Here is a 22291-nt window from a genome sequence, read left to right as displayed (position 1 = left end):
ATTATTTATTCCTTTTCATAAACTTCTTTCACCCCATAAATGCGAACAGGTACAGAAATGCAAGTTTATTCACCTGAGTTTTAGCAAGTGTCCAAAAATCTGTGTGAACATGGAAATCCACCTGTGTTGAGGTGAGCAACAACCACAACCAAAGCAAAGTGTACAGGGACTGCCCGGGTAAATTTTTTTTTTTTTGCCATCTTTGTCGAGCATGCAGAGAGAAGAGATGTGGGAGGCCGTGTTGGTGGGGACCAGGGTATCTTCATTAAAGGCAATTAATCGCTGCTGCTGGCTGGGGTTGGGTGCTGGGGGTGGTGCCAGCTGAGCAGGCAGGGGAATATCTCTCTTTTTTTTTTCCCTTTGATGAAACACCGTCTCGACTGGTGGCAGCTTTCCTCAAATCTGCACAGCAGCCTGTGCATGAAAGATTTCCCACAAGTTGTAAAAATATTCAGAGCCGTGTTATATAACCACGTTGCCCCCTTTAATCATTTTTGATCCGTTTTTTACTAATGAAGATGTGAAATGACAGGAATAGTTCATATTCCTTTTTTTCCCTGCAGAGCCTGTTGGCATAGAAATGAACTCTCTGTAACCTATGGAAGAGAGAAGAGTTTACTTTTTAAGCTGTTTTCTGTTTCTACTTGTGTTTCATATTGTCAAACATCAAATGCTTGAAAGGTCTGTAACACAGCAGGCTGAAGTGCAGTGACCTGCTGCTCTTTCACATTCAAATTAATAAAGTAGCTCACAGTGTAGACCTTTAGAAAGGCAAGAGATTATACTTTTTTAAGGCAGAAGGGGATTTATTATGATAGAAAATAATCTCTGCAGACATTAGTTTAGGGCTTTATTCTAACTCTTGAAGTAGGGACACACTTTTACAGTATTGCACCATTAGATTAAATTCAAATCTTAAATCAGCTCTTCATCTTCACCCAGGATTAATGTTCCAGCCCAGTCCCAGAGTGGAATTCAAACAGTAATTCTCTGATTAGAATAATCTGATTTTCTTTTTGTAATGCCATCCCAGGTTTCGAGAAATCAGCTGCTGCATCTCTTCAGATTAAGAGAGCAGAAAAAGTTAAAATTAGAAAAAAAATTTTACACCTGGTTTTACACAAGCTCATTGCAGCTCTCCACCACAGCTACCTGCTGCACATTAAGTGCATGGAATCTCTTGATCACAGAGGCTTTCAAAAATAACCACTGTGATTTTCATGAGACCTGTGATGAGATAATGAATTTTATTCTGATATTTACATTCTCCTCTAGTTTTCTTGTCCCGCAAGTGGACATTTAAAGTTGACATTATTGCTTGATGCATTTTCTAAGACCATTTAGACACTCTGCCAGGAGTGCTCTAGCTAAAAATTTAGCTGAACTTTCTACCTGCATAGTAAGCAATTCAGCCTAGGAAAGAAGCAGAAGGAGGTGGATGAGCTATTGGTATCTAGAAACCTTATTTTTCAAATAATAAGGGAGACAATTTAATTATTCCAACTGTCTTTTTTACCTTAGGAGAAACAAATTAGCTGCCTCACCATTAAATGTGAAGAAACAGCTTACAAATTTCTTAAAAAGAATTGCAGAGCTCATCTGTTTCTATGTTCACACTTTGCATCTCTGCACAGGTGTGTCTTCAACATGATTTATGGTTCTGCTGTGGAGAAATAGGTGTGAACTTGGGCACTGTGCAGATGATTCTGTAAATCAGGAAACTATTAAAGCTCTTTTTCTGAAAACTGATTTTAACACGAGAATGCTACAGGTGGTAAGTACTTTCTCAGTCTTCTTCTGGAGCTTAGGTGCTCTTCTTAGCTTCAGAACTGGTGCTTATTTTTGCTATATCTATACCAGATTTCTCTAGACTGGCTGTTTCCTGGGCTGTTCATTTTTTGGTGCTGACTGGAGATTTCTCTTTTGAAACAAGTTTTATTCTCGTGAAAGCGAATGGCCATTATTTTTATTTCTTTTGAAAGAGCTTGTAAAATAAGCCATATTTCTGTAGCCACATAGGAAATTGAGCACAATTATGGCTGCTGTTTTAGGCAGAAATGATGGCCCTCCTCTTCCCATCAACGGTGGAACCAAAAGTTGAATTTTAAGGCACACACTGTATAGAATACCAGGAAAGAGAATCGTTTCTCCCTAAAAATCTGTGTGTCTAACATCATAAGCTCATATGCCATTCTCTTTGCAGCTACAGCATCAGCACATTTACCTCAGTATCAGCTGCTGTGAATTTCACTGCCTCATTATATAATGTATACTCAGTGTGTTCATATTTATATTTAATGCCCATTACATGAAAGAATAAAGAGGGTTGAATTTTTCCATGCACGCTTGGTGTTTCACAGAATGTGCTCTATTTTTAAATTATAGAAGGAAACGCAGCCCAGACACCAGAATGGTCTTTATTCAATCGCTTCTATCATTACAGTTTTGAAATGTGAATCCACGGGATTTTTTTAAGGCAGGTTTCTTTCTTTATCATCCTATCATTGTCTCAAGCAGATGTCTCTCAGAGCAGCAGTTCTGCCAGAAAGCCTAATAGTTATCATTCTAGGTGTTATAGTTGAGGGAAATTGTCTCCATTTCAGGCTAATGATGTTGTGCATGGAGACTGGAATGTTTCTCTCAGGCCTAATTCAGGATACCTTAGCTTTTGCCAGGTATTTCTGCCCCAGAAACTGTAACACTAAATAGTGAATAGCTGTAAGTAGGATTAAATAATTCCTTTTCATGTTTTTAATTCTTTTCCACTGCAAATTAATTAGTGTATAATAAGGGGAGCTGGCTGGTCTCTCTGCTTTTAGGGTGAGTGCTTTATGAAGGTGCAGGTGGTTGAGGGATGCTACTTCTCCCCCTGCCCATCTCCTTCAGCCTTCACGTCACCAAAGTTGTTTCCATAAACTGTGAATTTCTGTTCCTGACAAGGATTGATGGGCTAACTGTTAGCATCAGAGAGTGTTGCATTATTTATACACACAAGGGCTGGGCTCCTTCTTTCAGGCTGTCCTCTGCTGTCAAGCAAGGAATTAAACTCCTCACTGAGGAAGCGTGCAATATTTCGTTTCTGTGGGGTTTTGTGGGATCAAAAATACGTTATATAAAAGTTTAAAGTTGGGTAAAGAGTGGCTGTACAACTTCTACTCAACTCCTCAGCACTGCCTGCTTGTGGAAAGGAGCAATAGTTGTATATTCAGTACTTTATTGAAAAGCATGTGGCTTAAAAGTAGTTATGTGAACACTATGGAAAAGAGTGTGATGGACTTGCAGAACAGTTTTTCTCAGAGTGCCTTTAATGAAAAAGATCCAGGTTCATTGGTTGAGTTGTTCATTATGTACAAAAAACTTCATATTTCTTAAAGAAAAAATCCTGGGTATTATTACAGAGCAAATATATCAGCATTTCATTTGAGTTTTGCTGCATAATTTTTCCTGAGTTTGGAGAATTAGGGAAGGTTCTTAATTAAAATTATAATTTTGAGTTTGCATGGATCTCTTTGATTTTATTCTTTTTGTCATGCTTTTTTTATTTTTTGTTCTTAACCAGCCATAGTTCCCAAGCAGAGGAGGGACAATTTGCTCAAGGATTAACTTGACTTCAAAATGTTATGAAGAAATAAGATAGGAGCAGAAAAATAATAAAAATAATTTTAAAAATCCCACGCATTTAGGACCCTTTGGTACTAAATGAAGTCCCAAAGGTTTATGTAACTGTCTTCAGACACTTTTACACTTGAGAGGCCATGTAAAGAAAAGCACAAGGTCACTCAGACATAGGGAAGACAAACATGAATGACTGTTTTCTTTTGACATTGAATCTTACTGGAATCCTTTCAGAATATCTTCATAAAAATGCAATAGTAATTAGTCTTTAGATTTTCTTTTCAAATAATTTAATTTTATCCTGGAGTGTTTGTTTAATTTGCAGAAATTTGTCAAATTACACAGTCTGTTACACAAACAGCATCTTGCCAATCACAATGGAAAGCCATCAGCAACAGAGCAGACTCCTGCAATATTTATTGTAAATTATATATTTCCTTTCTTGGGTTTATTTTACTCTTCCATTCGCAAAATCTCCCAGGTGAAATTATAAAACCAATGTAGTGCTAAAAACTGTGTCACATTTTAATGGTAGCAAATCCCTTTATCAGTTGTGTTAAGACAAAATACACCCATATCATCTTTTCTTACTAATAACAGAGCCTTCAAAATCAAATTCTGCTCATCAAACCCAGTGGAATGTATAACAAATTAGATTTCAATATTTCAGTATGAACGTCCTCTCAAGAGGCACAAAATGGAAATTGAGGAAGATTTTGTTGATTCAAAGGTGATATTTATTTTGTTCAGCACCATTTCACAGACAATAAACTATAAATAATGGAGATAACATTTTACATGATTTTTGAAAATTTAAGTTTCAACATTTACACAGCCTGGTACCTCCTCTTAAGTAGAATCGTGCAGCTTCTTATTTCTCTGACTGCATCATATTTGACTTTGTACTATGATATTATTTAACCATTGTTGTTTACAGAAGGACTTTTCCTCTTTAATCCTCATTAACATTATGTGAATGAGACAGGATAAGCTGTTTTTTTGCTTGGCTTTCTGTTTGTTTTTGGTTTCATTTGTTGGTTTTTTTTAATAGTATGTTTGGTTGGTTGGTATTTGTTTGTTTTATTTTCTTTGTTTGTGGTGATTTGGTTTGTTTTTTTTTTTTTTTGGTCTTTTTTTTGTTTTCTTTCGTTGGTTTTTTTGCAGGTTTTTTTTTGGGGGGAACTTTTAGTTACCTGTGCTTGCTTTCATTTTTATTTTTTTTTTTAACTCATTCTCTTTAGATGTGTTCTTTATTCACTTTATTTCTGAGATTTCTGTGGTACAATGACATTACAAAAATTACACCACAGAGTGACAGGCCAAGGTGGTGGGTCAAAAGAGCAATTAGTGCAGTTATTTCCTGAACATGGGAATAAATGGCTGTTAACAGAGGAGAACATCTGCTTTATTAGTCCAAAACTGCAGGTTGGGTCACTTTATTTCAGGCTGAAAAAGCCAACACGAATTTTCACGCAAATTAAAACCACGCAGTTGAATGTCCACACTTTGGTCATTTCAGATTTCAGTTTCTGGAAATATAATGCAACGTTTTGTGTGAATTCTGCTTGTCATTCAACGTAGAATTCACAAATTCAAAGAGCATTTTTGTCTTTTTGCCTTTTACGCCAATGGCATTATTGAAATCAGAATGACACCAAATCAGGAAATATGTAGCAAAAATATCCTCTCTCATTTTAATCAGAATATCCATGAGGATTTGCATACTAAGTGTTCCTGCTCCAGATGCTATTTAGTTTATTAATTTAATTAGAGGTATGGGAATACAGTTGTCAGAGAATTCATTTAATAGTAGCTGTTCTTTCACAACCAATTGCCTAATCCCCATAAAGTAATAAACAAGCATCCTTTGCTACCCCAATAATGCAACAAACGCACAAAATGAGAAGTCTTGGCTTATTTAGATTCAGTTAGAATATACCATTTACTGTTCTCAAAAATAGCTTTGCTTCTCCATCAGCTGGACAGTCTTTAAGACAAAACAATATCAAGTGCATGACAGCTCTCTGTGTCATGAAGGCACCCTAAAGATGACAAAAAAATTGAACAAAACTGCAAATAACCCAGAAAACTACTGCACAGCTCCAGTTTTTCTGTGAAACTGACGCACAGAGTTCATAAAGGCATTTTCGTGCATCACCTACATTTCTTAAACAATGTTTAAACGTAAATTCTTACACCAAGGATTAATCTGAAATCCACGTGCAAGAAAAGTGTGTAAATCCTGAGCTGTTTGCCAACAAAATAATCCAAAACATGCTGTAATTGCTGACGTTGTATTGATGACATAAACCAAAAAATTTCCGTAAATCTCTTCAATTACATGGAAAAAACCCTGGCAATTTTCAATTAAAAAACCTCACAGAAAACAATGTACTTGTTCTCTAATAGTGTCTACCTGTAGATCTTTCTTTTAGATGCATTTACTGCACAAAATACTGTTAATTTTTAATGCTATGCTGAGCAGCAGAGAGCACAAACGTGCCTTTAAAGATGAAGATTGAGATAGACAATAATATATGTAAATATAAGAGAAAATATCTGGGAAAAACTACCAAATTAAACCTGGCCAAAGCCTAGGGGATATTCTTTAGGGTTGCTTCCTTTTATGCCAGTGGTGACAGAATGAAATCTGTACATATCATGAAAGTCTTCAGGTTGGAAAAAATAAATAAATTGCCATTTGCTATTGTCTTTTGCAAATGGATTGAGTTTAAGACAAGCACATTTTATTGGGTGTAAGATTAGGGATAGATGATTACCTGGAGCTGTGCTGTTAAATAAATACAAAGCTGAATCAGCCAAAAGTCATTCAAAGGACATAAGAGTTCGTCCTTTCTTTCTGTACTTAGTTACCAAAAATCTGATGTGGTGAGAGCTTGGGGGTAATTTTTGGTGGCTTTTCTACAAAAAGTATTGTTTTCCCTGTGCCCACAGCGGATGTGTGCGACTCCAACCCCTGCCAGAACGGTGGCATCTGCCTGTCAGGGCTCAATGACAACTTCTACTCCTGCGAGTGTCCCCAGGGTTTCACAGATCCCAACTGCTCCAGCCTTGTGGAGGTTGGTAAGTGAAAATTAAATTAAATTGCTGACATGGCTCCAGTGGCCTGCGGCTGCTCAAGCAGCGATCTTGTCCGTGGTGTTCTGTGTCGTGGTGGTGGTGGTGGCGATGCCTTGTTGGGGCTAAATTAATACAGAGGCCAGAATAGATAAAAATGAAAAGCGTTTCTGTTTATTGAAGGGCCTTCAGGAACATTTTGGGCAGCCAAGGGGCTACACCCAAAAATGGACCCACAGGTTTTCACATTTTTATAAGTTTGGTCCATTTGCACATTGGGGGTTAATCTAACATTGACAGCCTCAGCTAATGGAGTCATTTACCCCAAGTTTGCCCACCCAACTCCCTTTTGTTTGCATTTCTGGGCCCTGGGGCAGTGAGGTGCCCTCGGCTGCCAGGCCTGGAGAGGAATTGTTGTGCCTGCCCAAAATGGGACAGCAGCAGCTGACACTGAATGTGGAGTTTGGAGTTACACACTAAAGAACTGCAGGATGGCAAATACATGAAAATATAAACACTAAAATCCCAAGGCATCAATGGGGTCTTTAGGTTGATCATTATTGGGGTTTTTAACCTTATATCTGTGTCATAGCCATCTCTATAATAAGTAACAGTTGAAAGCTATGTAATTAAGTTGAAATGGCATCTGCAGAAAATATAATTACTCAGAAAAGCCCAGTGGTCCACAAAAAACTCCATAATGGACTTCAACATCACCAACATTTTTCAAATATCAAATCTAGATAATTCTAGATAATTCTGTGATACTTCTACGTACCCTTCTTCAACCAGCACCCTTCAGATCTTCACTTCTGATAGTTTTATGCCAATGTCTGCAGTAAAGACTGATTTCTTATGCACATTAAGAGACAGGACCAGCATAGGAGAAACCCAGAATAACACAAAGTGGTCACTTGCTTGAATTTCAAAATAACTATCCATTTGGAGGCTCTAATTAATGATGAGTGCATAGAGCACAAGTCAAATGTACTGAAATTTTGTGATGTGCACGTGACTCAAAGTAAACCTGAATTTGAGTGGTAGATCCAAAATATCCAGGAGGTCAGGCCTCCGTGTTAAGAAAACTTAGGGAGAAAATGAGAATCTGAAGGAAAATGTAGACAGCTCACTGAAAGTTAGTTGAGCTCTTGTATTATCCCAAAGAAGGCACAAAAAGATGTTTACAGAGCAAAATGATGGAACTGTCACAGCTGGGCTCAACAATGCAACTGTCCTAAATATGTGTGCCTGTCATTTTAAATAATTAATTATTTCATTTAATAAATATTCTTTAAAAAATTACACAAAGTGAACCAAGGTTCACTGTTATGTGGATTAGGTCTCTGCCAATGGGTAAAGGGAGCAGAACTTAGTCCAGAAATAAAGGGCTGTTCTTTTTATGAGTTTTTTTTGTTAATTTCCTTTTATGAAAATGTTGCTACTGCTGTTTTTAGAGTGAATTCCAAGTGTCCACAATGCAATTTTAAGGGAATTTGGATTTAAATTGATTCCTTTTAAGTTAAACTTTCTGCAAACAAATGGAGCTAGTTCCTGTGGGAGAATGATCAACTTCAGACACCAACTGCAATTTTTTTCTGATTCTAAAAAGTTGTTGTAGTTGGTTACCACCTAAAATTTAAGTTGCACAAGGAGGTGCTTGTTGCCCACACATGAAGCCAGGAAACACTGCCTCAAATCTTATTTTCCATCCCTTTTCCATAATTTTTGTCAGTGCTTGAATTTATTCTACGGATATATATCATGCTACCCTAAAACAGCATAGACAGGGCTTCACTTCAGGAAAATTTTGGATTTATTGTGTACTTTGCTGGCAGGAAATTGCATTGCATATGACTGGGAGGATGCCAAACATGACTGAATCTGGAGGAAAAAAATCATGTTGTGATAATTGTCACTGTAATTAGCAGATGAGCATTAATAGGGCTTTAAAAAATACACATATACTTAACTAAAATCTTCAAGCACTTCACCAAAAACTCGGTTTGGTAAACAGACTAAAGCATAAGTAAATAACTTGACAATGTGTGGCAATCACAGCACTTACAGAAGCAGGATACTACATTTCTAATTTGCAATCCATGGGGAATATCTGCTGGACAACACTTGTTAAATAAAGAATCTATTTCAAATTCCGACAGTAACTAAAATCCAGAATGTTAATTCAGTTCGGCTTTTTCTTGCTTGCTACATGTACGGATTCAGTCTAGCCTTGTTAAAACCTTTAAAAATAGATTTTAAAATAATCTTTTATTTTTTAGTAAAAGATCATTCTGCTTTTTGTAACCCTGTACATATAAGCCACTGAAAAAAAAAAAAAGGCATTTCAAGAAAATTATTTGATTTATTTTCTATGAAAACAATGGTGATTAGTGTAAGCTGTTAGTCAGTCAGCTCAATTAATTCAAATACTGAAATGTTTAAAGTAAAATGATGTTGTAAGATGTGTCTAGAGGAGCCCAGGAGTGCAAGACCCTGAGTGATCACTTTTACTAAGAGTGTTTATTAGATGTATGAATTAAGAGGGAATGCCAGCAAAGGTTGCTTCTCTTTGGCTTTTTAATGAGTTTTTGCCCAAAAGCTAATCTCTTAATCCCTCATATCTCAAAAAAGCCTTCTTGACAATTTTCTGTGCAGTTGAAAACACTAAATTAAAAATTAGTGTTTAGGATGTCAGGGGGGTACCATGTAGGAAGAAAAGAGGAGGGTGAGGAAAAAAAAAAAAACAAATACTCAAAAAAACCCCAACAATAGCAATAAAAAAACAAAACAAAACAAAAAAACCCCCAAAAAAACAACAACAAAAAACCCAAACGATAAAACCCCACAAAAACAAAACAAAACAAATTTTAAAAAAAGCAGAAAAAAAGAGAAGGGCCTGTGCCACTGTCTCCCTCAAAAGGGCTGCACAGAAAATTTTTTTAAAAACATTCACAAGCAGCTTGGTGTTGTCTGCATCCCCCTCATTAGAGACTTTGTGCAATGACAGGATGCACTGCTGAACTCGGGCACCTGCTGGGAAGTCATAAATTTTTCAAGGGACATACCTTGAACAGGAGGATATTCACAGTAAAAGACAACAGGGATTTTACTTAATCATGCATTAATGTGGGTAAATAAAAGGCAGTCCCATTCAGACAGCAAGCCATGAACTATGCAGAGGGGAAGAAAAAAATAGATGCATACAAGTACCCAGGAAGATCAAACATTTAGGTAGAAATCTTCCCTAAATAGACCAACAAATACTCCAGACAGTTTGGGAGCTTCATGGATTCTGCAGAATGCAACTTCCTTTATTACCTTAATAGGCATAAAATTTAAAGTAACCTGTTATTCATAGTAATACCAATTTCAAGCTAATATGTTTAACTAATTATGTGTTTTTATAAATTTACCCATGGGAAAATGTAACTTTTCTGCCATACTTCTTTTTTTACTGACACTGTAGCTTTGAGTCTGTCTAAACCAAAATTTATAAAAAATTCTTGTGAGAGTAATTTGCATATTTTAAATTGGTATTCCCATTCTGACCCTACTCTTTTCTTAATGGCAATCTCACTTTATTTCCTATGTGTATTTATATACCAAACTTGGTTGTGCTAGAAGATTTGAGATGAGGTGGTAGATCTGTAATATCACCCTATATGTGCAGGTTTTTCAGTGCTCGAACAGATTTTAAATATCTGATAAACTGGCAGAGGACAAGATAGAGAGAGGCAGGAAAAATGTGTGTTTTAGTTGTTTTCAGCACAGCACATCCTCCAGCGAGGTGAAAAAGGATTTGGCTAAACAGATAAAAGGTGATTATATCAAACATTCCAAATAGCAGGATGTTTTCTAAAGATAATAAGAACACTATGGTCCAAGTTAACTCTTCAGCAGACTCCTGCCTACATATATGGAAATTAATTTTAACCTAAATTGAAACAAAATATTTTTTGATTAATTGATATTGGCATTGAAATGTATTACAGAGTAGGTGGCAGATTTTACATCTTTTAAATAACTCACAAGTCATTCTCAGGAATCATGTAAAATATCAAAATGCAATAAACAACAACTGTTACAGACAATTAATAGGAGTAATTAATTAATTCTGTTCAGGAAAACTCTTAATGTGCTGCCTGTCAACCTGGGTGACTAATTAGCCATGGACAGCACACGAGGGGATCTATAAAATGGCACTGGGGGAGTTCTCTTTGAAATAAAAACTGCTCCTGTTTTGTTTGGTGTGTGCATAAGGGAAAACACGGGGAGAAGCACAACCTTAATGGCAAGAAAAAGAGTTTTTTCACTTCATTATGCCATAAGGCAAGGAGAGTGTGTTCCATGGGTTGTCCATGTTCACATTTGAAATCTGAGCATCTTAAAACTACTCGGTTTTGATCTTCCAAGTCTGAAATTCAATAAGTGTCTGAGAGGATAAACTGGTGAACATGTTTAGTTTATTTAAGTGAAAAAAAAGAATAACAGATGTCAAATGGGCTGCCAGCATCCTTTTGGAAAGTGCCTGTACCTTTTATGACAGCACTCACTGAGAGGACCTCATTATTGAAAAACATGGTGAAAAAAAAAAAAAGCCTGCGTGCATTTTGGAAGGGTGGAAAGGCAAGTTAATGATCTTATGGTTAATGATCAAGGGGAGCTGGGTTTCAGTGCAGCATGGAGGCTGAGAGAAGGGAGAAGAGTTGAAAGGTGAGCCAGAGATGCCAGTCTCCCATGGCATCTTTATTCCTCCAAGTGATTAAGAAGTGATTGCGGGGTTCCTGGCTTGGCACATTGCAGTTTTCCATAATCACTTCAGTCTTCCCAGTATCCAAAGTAAACTATTTCTTTGACAGCTGCTGTCCCCCAGCCAGAAACGCAGGAATCAAAGCAGTTCTTCCCTTTTCATGCTGTTAAATAAAAATTCAGTAAGATGGATTAGGCCTGGATCTGTGCTCTGATCTGTTTGCTTTGTGGCTTTATTTGCACAACCTGAGTCTCCACTTTTGCTTTCCTGACCCCTGCACTGACAGGACAAGGGCTTCAGAAAAAAATTAGTGCAGATGAAAATCCTGTCACTCACTTCCTGCCAGTCTTGCAGATGCTTTTCAATGCCATGATTAGAAATGACTGAATGATTTCAAAGATGCTTTTGTAGCCTTTACAATGTGTGTTTTGTCCTTTCTTTAAGGAGGGTTGTTTGCACCACATGTTGAACATGTGTACTAATGGATTTTCCAAGGTAGAAATAGTGAAATGAATCCACTCTTTCCAATGAAATCCAGTTACTTACTGTCATGTGCATGCAGTATGCAATTGACATGAAAGTATTCACCTCAGCTGTAAATAAAGTAGCCTGGAATAATGTAAATTACAGCACTGGCCCTCCCAAAATCAGAATAGTTGAAGATGTGAGGCGCTTGTGGAGGTCTGTAGCCTAACCCACCTCTTAATGGACGATCCAAGGGTGCAGGTTTCTCAGGGTCATTTCCAGCTGAGTTTTCAATATTTCCAGAGATGGAGACTTTACAGCTTCTCGTGGAAATCTGTGCCAGTGTTTGATCACCTTCACAGGCCAAAAAAAAGCAAGGAAACAAATGGAAAAACCCCAAAAGCCCAAATATATTTAAGTGCAATTTTGTGAAATTTTTTTTTTCTCATTGTGTTGTCACTGGGTACCACTGAGAAGTCCCTGGCTCTGGTGTCTTTATTTGTAATTTCTTCTCCAGGCTTGACTATTTGATTTTAGGGAAATAATCACATCCCTTGGCCTGCTGGCACTCCTCTCCTTAGTGCAACACAGTCCTTTGCAGATGGGCCAGGATATTGGGAAATAGTGTGGACTCCAAATTTCAGCACCTATTGTCACTGCTTTGGGTGTAGTGCCACCCAAACTGGCTATATTTATTCCTATATTAGCCAAATTTTTGTAAAGCGACTTATTCACCACGTTTCTTATTGTCAAGAGGAAGACTTTACTACATGACTGTGAATTCTTCTTCAGTGAGCTGTTGTGCTTTTCTCTTGTTACTGATTCCTTATTTAAAAAAAAATTCATTATTTGAAAAAAATTGCAAAGTCCATTGTTCTCCTTTTGCTGATACTCCCAAAAACCATTTCAATGGCTCTGTTGGTAACAGAAGATTCACATCAGAGATGAGGTGGGCCTGTGTTTATTTGAATTCAGCAAGAATAATCAGCTTCCATGGTTAAAGGGTAGTTTCTTCTGGGAAAAGAGCAAGAGAGAGGAGGAGGGAATAGATTGAAAACTAATTCTTCCTTGCAGGTCTTCAGCATGTTGGGGCATTTCTCAGCACTCTATTCTGAAGCCTAAACCCTAGGGCTTCACATTTCTGTTACACAGCAGTGTTTTATGTGGAATTAACTGCAAAACACATTTTTCAAACAGAAAATATCACATAATCAAGATGTTCTCATAGGTTATGGAGCCCTGGTAAAAGCAATCAATATATATTAATAAAAATAATTTGAAAAATTAGGTCCTAATGTTTAGTTTTTGGGTAGCCTGAAGAGCGCATAATGCACAAAAATCTAAACTGAATGGTCTGAATGCATGCAAGCAGAATAGCTTGATAAATGGCATTGATTGCAGGGCAGAAAATGTTGTAAGTCATAATTTACAATATTTCTGCCCAAAAAATTGCCTTTGATGCTGATTGCCAATAAATCCGTTGTGAAAATAAGGTTTGGAGTCACAATTAGTGAAGAGTGTGCAAAACTGGGAGTTCACAGAGTCGTAGAATCCCAGGTTGGGAGGGACCTCAAGGATCACCTCAAGGGTCAAGCTTTCTTGGCAAAATCACGGTCCAGGCAGGATGGGCCAGAGCCCTGCCCAGCTGAATCCTAAAAACGTTTAACGCTGGGGAATCCGTCCCTTGCCTGGGGAGATGATTCCAGTGGCTGATGGCCATGGGGAAAGTGATTCCCCTTGTGCCCTGGCAGCGCCCCTGGGACCCCCAGCCCTGCTCCTCTCGTGGGCTCCATGCACAGAGGGAGCCTCCCCCTCCTCTGCTGTCACAGACATCTCTCATGGAAAATCCTTTCCTTAGGATTGTTCCTCCTGAGAAGCTGGGAGGCCTCAGGAGCAAAATGCAAACATTGATTATCTGCTGCTGTGGAATGCAACAGGAGGATCTGGGATTGGGCTCATGTGGTTGTTTCTAATTCACGGCCAATCACAGTCAGCTGGCTCAGACAGAGAGCCGAGCCACAAACCTTTGTTATCACTCCTTGCTATTCTATTCTTAGCCAGCCTTCTGATGAAATCCGTTCTTCTATTCTTTTAGTATAGTTTTAATGTAATATATATCATAAAATAATAAATCAAGCCCTCTAAAACATGGAGTCAGATCCTCGTCTCTTCCCTCACCCTTGCACCCCTGTGAACACGGTCACACTCTGTGGCCACCCCTGAACCAGGGGAGCACGGGGTGAGGTGTCCCCTCATCCTCCTCTCCTCAGGGCTGAGCAAACCCAGGCCTGTCAGCCTCATCCTCCTCTCCTCAGGGCTGAGCAAACCCAGGTCTCTCAGCCTCATCCTCCTCTCCTCAGGGCTGAGCAAACGCGGGTCTCTCAGCCTCATCCTCCTCTCCTCAGGGCTGAGCAAACCCAGGTCTGTCAGCCTCATCCTCCTCTCCTCAGGGCTGAGCAAACCCAGTCCTCTCAGCCTCATCCTCCTCTCCTCAGGGCTGAGCAAACGCGGGTCTGTCAGCCTCATCCTCCTCTCCTCAGGGCTGAGCAAACCCAGGTCTCTCAGCCTCATCCTCCTCTCCTCAGGGCTGAGCAAACCCAGGTCTGTCAGCCTCATCCTCCTCTCCTCAGGGCTGAGCAAACCCAGGTCTCTCAGCCTCATCCTCCTCTCCTCAGGGCTGAGCAAACCCAGGTCTCTCAGCCTCATCCTCCTCTCCTCAGGGCTGAGCAAACCCAGGTCTCTCAGCCTCCTCCTCCTCTCCTCAGGGCTGAGCAAACCCAGGCCTCTCAGCCTTCCTTCCCCCCAGTCGGATTTCCCAGCCCTTGGATCCTCTTTGTGGCCCTTCCCTGCAGCCTCTCAGCCTGGCCAGCTCTGTGGGGCACAGCAGGGACCACACCTGGGCCCGGGGCTGCAGGTGGGAGACCCAACAAAAGCTGAGCAGAGTGGGGTGATGACTTCCTCACCTCTAATTTGCCCCTTTTGGTGTCTCTTTGCGTGAAGGATCCTGCAGTTAATTCCTTCCCCATCTTTGTGTCCCTCTGCTCCTCAATGTCCTTGTGCCTCTTGTGCTGTGGGGACCCAGAGCTGGACACGCCACTGCAGATGTGTCCCTTTGCTAAGCAAAGAGAAGGATCACCCACACCCACCTGCTGCCAGTGCTCTTCCAAACACATCCCAGAATGCTGCTGGCACTTGTAAAAAAGGGGCTTAATATTCTGCTGGGTTTCACCAGAATATTTCTTTTATAAAGCATTTTGTAATACATGACAGACCTTAAAAAGCCTACATGGTACCACTGGTCAATGTGACCATGCACAATGTTTGTGGGTAGTGAAAATTTTAAAACCTGAATGAGAAATGCTCTGTTGAATGAACCCCATGCTGGAATTAATTTTCCTATTTTTCTGCCTGCAATTTTTTTTTTTTTATTTGGAGGGTGCAAACTGGCAAGGTCACACACTAGAGGGTAAGCAGTTGTCCACTCTAAAGGAGATTTTATGTATTTTATTCATCTAATTAAAAGGGCAAACGGTAAACATCCAGCCCCTTGTTGGTAGGCCTACTGCTCAGGATGGGACCTTGCAAAGATAAACAAAGTTTGTGAGCATGGGTTTATTTGCCAAAACACATCCACAGCCCCTGGTTCAGTTGGAGGGATGAAGGACTCAGCAGTGCATCAGATTTTGGTTAAAAGCTGCAACACTGATGCCAAGATTTTAATGTACAAATACTCAGAAAAGCATGCATACAGGTCATGGAGGACTGTGACAAACTGAGGTGTGGGCTTTCCATCCAGGTGTTATTTAATTGTAAATTCCAAGTGCACTGAGCCTGCTAAAGGCAAGGTGCTACAGAAACAAGATTTACACCTGCCTGGGTTGTGTGTACTGGAAGGGAGGCATCTCTGCTGAGCCAGAGCCATTTCCATGAGTTTTTGCCCTGTTTTACTGGGTGAAGAAGAGAAGGGAAAAAAAAAAAACAAAACCAGAAGAAAAAAAAAAAAAAAAGAAAAGAAAGGAAAAAACCCAGCATTTTCCCCAGAAATATGTTGCATCTACGGCCTTATATATTTTTTAAACCAGCTTCAAAAGAAGCAGGTAGAATAAACCAGTTATGTTTTGTCAGATCTGCCAGTGAAATAGGCTGCACATAAAAACCTGGAGAGCTCATGCTGACAGACAGGGGAAAATTGCTCTTTGGATAGGTGCTCTTAGCATTGTCTGGAAAGAGAAGTGTTCAGATAATTCAACTTTGGTGGGCAGCAGCTGCATCGGGTTGAAACAGCAGAGCACATGACACACCAAGATCTAATGAAATAAATATTCTGGTACACAATATCCTGCACATTTTCACATTCATGAGTGCCTCTGGAGTGGTCCAGAGAACTGCTGACACAGCTGTTGGGCTGCTTCTTGTGATGTTCCATGTCATGTTGACTTTGTTCTTTGGTGTCCCTGTCCTGGTGTTTAAAATCACTCTCTCACCACTTCAAAATTTACTATTATTATTACTCCTATTACTATTATTATTATTTTATTTTTATTATTGTATTTCTACTTTTATTGTTATTGCTATAATAATTATATTTTAATATTATTATTGTTATCTTTATTAAAACATGGAAACAATATCTATCTTTTTGTTCCTAAACAATTGTTACTGCCTTTACGACAGCTTTCCTTACCAGATAATTTTTTTAATATATGCCATTATCACTGACAAATAGTAGAGGTCTTCAGGTTACTGTCCAGTTCCAGAAAATTAATTATTGCAGGATTTTTTTTTAGTTTTGAAATACACCGCTCATTAGGAATTATTAATTCTTATGGATTAGGGATCAATAAGTATCATAATGATTAGGATTAATTACTATTAATAATTAGGATTAATTACTATTTGGTTTTGCCACCAATGGTAGTAGCTTTATTTTCCTGTTCCTTTTGCTTCTTGGCTAATGCAAAGTAAACAGTTTTGATGGTTTTTAAGAGACCAGACAACATAATTTCTGATAACATTTTGACTCAAGAAATGTTCTTGAAGCGCTGCCTCTGTTTGTTTTCCCGTTTTATATAATATAGTTTTCTCCTGGATTTTTATGTAGAAGGATGTGACTCAACAGTATGGAAGCAACTTAGTAAAAATAAAAATGCCAGAAGGAAGCTGATCCTTTAGCTGAAAAAGCAAATTGGTCTTTAATGAGATGTTAATTCTGGCATCCTAGGAGATTCAGATTAGAAGATTTTATACTTCTTAGGAAAAAATGATCAGATGGAAAACCTGGTGGTGTTGAACTTAATGCAAGCTCTAAATGGAATTTGGTTCCAGAGTAAAAGAAACACAAATTAAAAGCTGAATATTGGATCCAGAGACAGATGGGCATTATTGTTGTTTTTTCCTTTCCCTCTTTAAGTTTTTTACCAGAATGTTTTTTCCAAAACTAGTTACATAAATGGCTCATTAAGTGGAGCAATGTACATCATATTTTGGCATCACTTTTTCTTACTTTTTTTCTCTCCGTGAATGTTTACTTGTTTTTAAGTAATGAATTAAGGAAATACATCTTTGCCACTAAAAAATATAGATACAGTAGTTCAGTTTTTGCTTTTCTCCATAATAAAAAACCTTCTTTTTAGAAGCAGAACAAGAGTACCCAAATGTTTCTCCTAACAAATTTAATGTTTCTAACTGGGTAAAGTTGCTATTTAGTAGCTCAGACATTTCTTTTCACTGCATAATTCTCTGATCTGATTCCTTTCTATGCTTCTTCCTTTTTTTAAAATTTAAAATCTCTGTTAAGTCACTTGCTTAAGGGTCTTTGGTGTTCATCATCCAGATGCAAAATTCCCTTAAGCATTTAAAAGACTGTGGAATGATATATCCGATCTCTTACTTTTTTTGGTTTTTTTTTCAGTTCCAGAAAAATAAATTAACTTCTTGAAGATTTTAAACTGGAATAGTTAAAACTAGTATTGTCCTGAGCAAATAAACCTTATTCTTTAGTGTATTGAGGATATTGAGCACTGTAGCCCACTACTGCTCTTCTAAAACCTCTACAGTTTTATATGAATATCGAAGAATTATGCTGATATGGATCAGATGAGGCCTTTTAACTTTTTTCAGCAAGGAATTAATTTACTCCAAAAATCACATTTTCCTAAGGGGAATAACTAAGTTATTTAGTTCTTGAATGGTTTGTTGTTGTTTCTTTTTTCTTTATTTTTTCCCCCAAATATAAGTGTAATTACAGGAACTCCATAAAAGTCTATGGCTGAATTTTTTTCCTATTAGGCTATAGAATTAGTTCATATTTTGTTGCAAGGAATAAAACATCCAGGGGAATTATATAGGAGATAATATAATAAAATAGAATTTAAAAAATGGTTAGCTATGAAAATTATCAGTCAAAATCACAGGAAGAAACATGCCAGAGGGATGTTCACTTTTACTACCCCATTTCAGGATTTTAGTTTCAGTCTGGATTTATTGCTGTTTAGCCAGATGGGCCTGTGCTGTACCTGTTGTTGTCAGGTGTTAATGCCAAGGCTGAAATACCCCCACTTTTCCTCCTTCATTTACCCAGCAAATTATCTGGGATGGCTCTTTTGGGGTGAAAAGGCACTGCATGCCACGTGCTCATCTTTTTGTGCATTCATGGGTGATGAGGATAATGAGGACTTGAGTGAAATCCTGACTGAAGCATATGAATAATTCAAATTATAGATACTGGTTTTGAGAGGGATTTTTTTCAGGTGGTATCACAGGTGTACAGCTTTCTCCTACTTGATGATGCTATAAATTAATGATTAATAATAATTAATTTATATTTATGTTATATTAATGACCAGAATTATTAAGGCATGAGGTTTCGTGCTGACTTATGGTTGCAGAGCTGGTATTTCATGTGCATTACTTGAGCTGAACACCTGCTTGAGAAACTGACATTGTAGAGTCAATATATTATTCCCTATGTTAGAAGAAATTAATCAATGAGATTGAAATTAATGTTTCAGCTGCTCCCCCGTGGCTATATCTGTAATATTAGAATGCTAATTTGAGGCACAAACTCTCAAGTTATCAATACTGTCTTCACTTTGAAACATGCACTGGAATGGCAACACTCTAAATCAGGGAATTATGAAGTCTGAAAAATTGAAAAGGTTGACTTGGACATGACCTAAATTTTTTGTCCCTGAAATTAGGAAAAGAGTGAGGTAGAATTCAAGACCATCACGATTTGGCAAAATCACACTTCAGCTTCCTTGGTATTTATGATTCTGTTCAGTTTATGTGTCACTTCATGCATAATTGGTGCAAATATATGTAGTTCCACTCTTCTGATCTATGCTCTTGACAGATATCTAATTCCAATCTTCATGAACGCATGCAAGGTTTTAATTTTTTTTTTTTTTTTTTTCAGATGGATGGGTATGAGACATGCGTATACAATCTGCTTTCTTTGCCTGTCCATATCCACAGTACTCTGAGCACAGCATCACAGAATAATTTGGGTTTGGAGGGACCTGAAATCCCATCCCACTGTCCCAGTGTCCAGCCTGGCCTCGGGCACCCTGTGCCAGGGCCTGCCCACCCTCACAGGGGAGAAATTCCTCCCAATATCTGGCCCAAACCTCCTCTCTGTCGGTTTGAAGCCATTCCCTGTGCCCTGTCCCTCCAGCCCTTGCCAATTGTCTCTCTCCATCTTTCTCGTTGGTTCCTCCAGGCCCTGCAAGTCACCCCAAATCCTCCTCTCCAGGCTGAACGATCCAAATTCTCCCAGCCTTAATGATGCCCTGCAATCACCTCCTAACAGACTAACAGAAATGGTCAAAATATCCTGTAATATTTAGTTTTGCCATCTTCTGCATTGACAGCAGGATACAAAAGCTCAGACTCCAAATCCTCATGGAGATGCTTCACATATTGCATTTCCTTTCACAGACAATTCTTCCTGGCCCTTTCCCTTTGTATCCACACAAACATAGGATATTGCAGAAAGGTGTGTCCTCTGGGTAAAGCAAATTTTTGCTGACTTTATCCAGCAAAAAAGATCACAGAAAGGAGTTACAAGGCTTGCAGATATTTATCCTGCATAGGATCCCACACTCTAGAAGACAGGTTGGGAGTGATGTGCATGTGGATTCAGAGTTTCAGAGGGGAAGTCCAAGATAGATATCTGTGAATTCCAGAGTCTTTTGTCTAAATCCCAGCCAGTATGTTTTGTAGCTCCTCATGGCTTTGAACAGCAATAATTATTTGTCTTCTGCTGACTCTGTTTGCTCAACTGGTCCTTCTAAATGCAGGTGTAGGGAAAACTGGAAAGGAAAGAACAACTGCTGCTGTGGCAACTGCCTTGGAAGGAAGAGGAAGGAAAAGTTATTTATCCTTCTAAACATACTTAGGAGTTTTCATGTAGTCTGATGTGTTTCACAATGCAGACAGAAACAGGGCAGAAAGAAAATTCTCATTTGTTGGTGATGCCTTTGTCTCATTTCCAACATAGACTGGAAGCAGCTTCAGCTTCAAATGTAAATTTAAAGTCAAATGAATTGGTTGTGAATGAACGTTCAATATCCATTATAAAACCAAACCAACAACAGCAAAACAAACATCAAGAAAAAGAAAAAATCAAGAAGAAAAAACAGTATGTCAGTCTCCAGACTGTCAGATATGTTGTTGCAAAATCCATCAATGAGGAGGTGACAAGAAATGATGTACCTGAAGAAAGGGTAGCATGTGATTAGAAATATGCTGAAGAACTGAGATGTTTTATGTCCATCTCTTCTCCAACATGATACTAACATATCATTATGTTGTCCATATTGTCATTAAAAGCATTTCTTGTTTCCTAATTTATTCAGCAGTTGCAGTGACTAGAGCTTTAGAAAGGGTGAAAAGCTCAGTTCCAACAACTTGCATTCAACAAAGATAAAAATTATATTCTCAGTGAGAACCTAAGGTGAGCATTGTGGGACTCAGCAGAATATACTTGTCCAAGTATTAATGGTGATTAAAAGACATCATAAAACACTGCCACACCATTTTCAGATTTTCCAAACCATGTTTTGAGATTAGTTCTGCACATAAAAACCATGCTCTTGTGGCAGGTGTGTTTTTCTCCTACATTAACCAGCTTTCTCCTGTTGGCACAGTACAAACTGAAAATATTCCTACTGTGACAAGGAGGAGTTTTCACCATTATTAAAGATTATTAAAGATTCTTAACTAGATCTTAGATACACCTGAGAAAAAGTTCTGAGAAGTTTTTACAGCCCTTTGTTAGCACAAGATCTGCAATTGCACGGGCAGTGATGACATCAAGGCTGGCAACAGAACCCTTGTTGTGGATAAAGACTTAAAACCCTGAGAACCCAGTAAGAAAAATATTTTTTAAGGGCTAAATCTCAGTGTATTATATTACCATTATCTAGAAATATAAAGAATCCAGTTCATATCAAGTATCCAGTTCTGTCAAACCCAATTTGAATTGACAGTAAATCAAACAAAAATCACTTTTTGAAGCTGTCTTGGTTTTTCTCCATGTGTTAAATAAGATGAGGGCTGTAAGGGTGTGAAATAATATGAAGACAGATGTATGCCAACATATTCAAGTACAAATGTAATCTTGCTGCAATTGAGAGAGAGAAGCGTGTCTTGATTAAAAATTCCTATTACTTTCCTCTTCTTCTCAGGCAGGTCAACTTTTTAATCATCAGCTATATTATTCATTATGAACAGCCTAATGAGGCCAGAATTTGGTCCTTTAAGATTAATTTTTGCAGATAGGAAAACTGCGCTGTCAGTGTCATTTGATTTATTCAAAAATATGACTGAATGGGCTGTAATTTATAAGGGGAACGATGACAGTCATAAAAAGAAAATATTTAATTTCAGCTTCTGCTTTTCCTGGCATGAAATAAGAAACATCTGCAGTAGTCATTAGCTTGTAGCTGAACAATACATTAGCCTAAGTCAGCAACAAAAGTGAGCAGTGGATTAACTTTGTCCTCACTGGTGGCGACTTTGGGATCAGTTTTATTTATATTAGAACAACAGATCCTGACCAATGTAGCATGAACAAAATAAATAATTATATCAGTTGAATATGGTGGTGGATGCTTCTGAAACACCCGTGCCTTCATCACTTGCCCTCTCAGGTGGGAGGAAACCTGAGCAGTTTAAAAGAATCAGTAACTCAAAATAAAATAGATTAATTGCGGTTCAAGCATTGCAATGAAAAATAAGTGTGCCCAAATAAGAATGCCCAAAGACCAGGAAACAAAAAATTTACTAAAATAGGGAATGTAAATATTTAACTAGCAGACTGTGAATCTTGATGCTGATTAGAACTGGGATGTGTCAAGCATTTCTGTCTTGCATCTTACA

General features: G+C 38.2%; 1 protein-coding gene across 2 annotated transcripts in view; it reads left to right on the top strand.

The window, feature by feature from the left end:
- Window positions 1-22291, top strand: part of EDIL3 (EGF like repeats and discoidin domains 3) — a 235995-nt gene that overhangs the window by 60537 nt on the left and 153167 nt on the right. For both annotated transcript variants that reach the window (XM_063180903.1, XM_063180902.1), the window contains exon 2: window positions 6571-6699. In XM_063180903.1, coding sequence (XP_063036973.1) covers window positions 6571-6699 — 129 coding nt within the window. The remainder of the gene's footprint in view (window positions 1-6570; window positions 6700-22291) is intronic.

This window comes from Melospiza melodia, chromosome Z (assembly GCF_035770615.1).
Source record: "Melospiza melodia melodia isolate bMelMel2 chromosome Z, bMelMel2.pri, whole genome shotgun sequence".
In the NCBI taxonomy this organism is placed as follows: Eukaryota; Metazoa; Chordata; class Aves; order Passeriformes; family Passerellidae; genus Melospiza; species Melospiza melodia.
The sequence above is the reverse complement of the archived record's forward strand: the minus strand, read 5'-3'. Positions and strand labels throughout refer to the sequence as shown.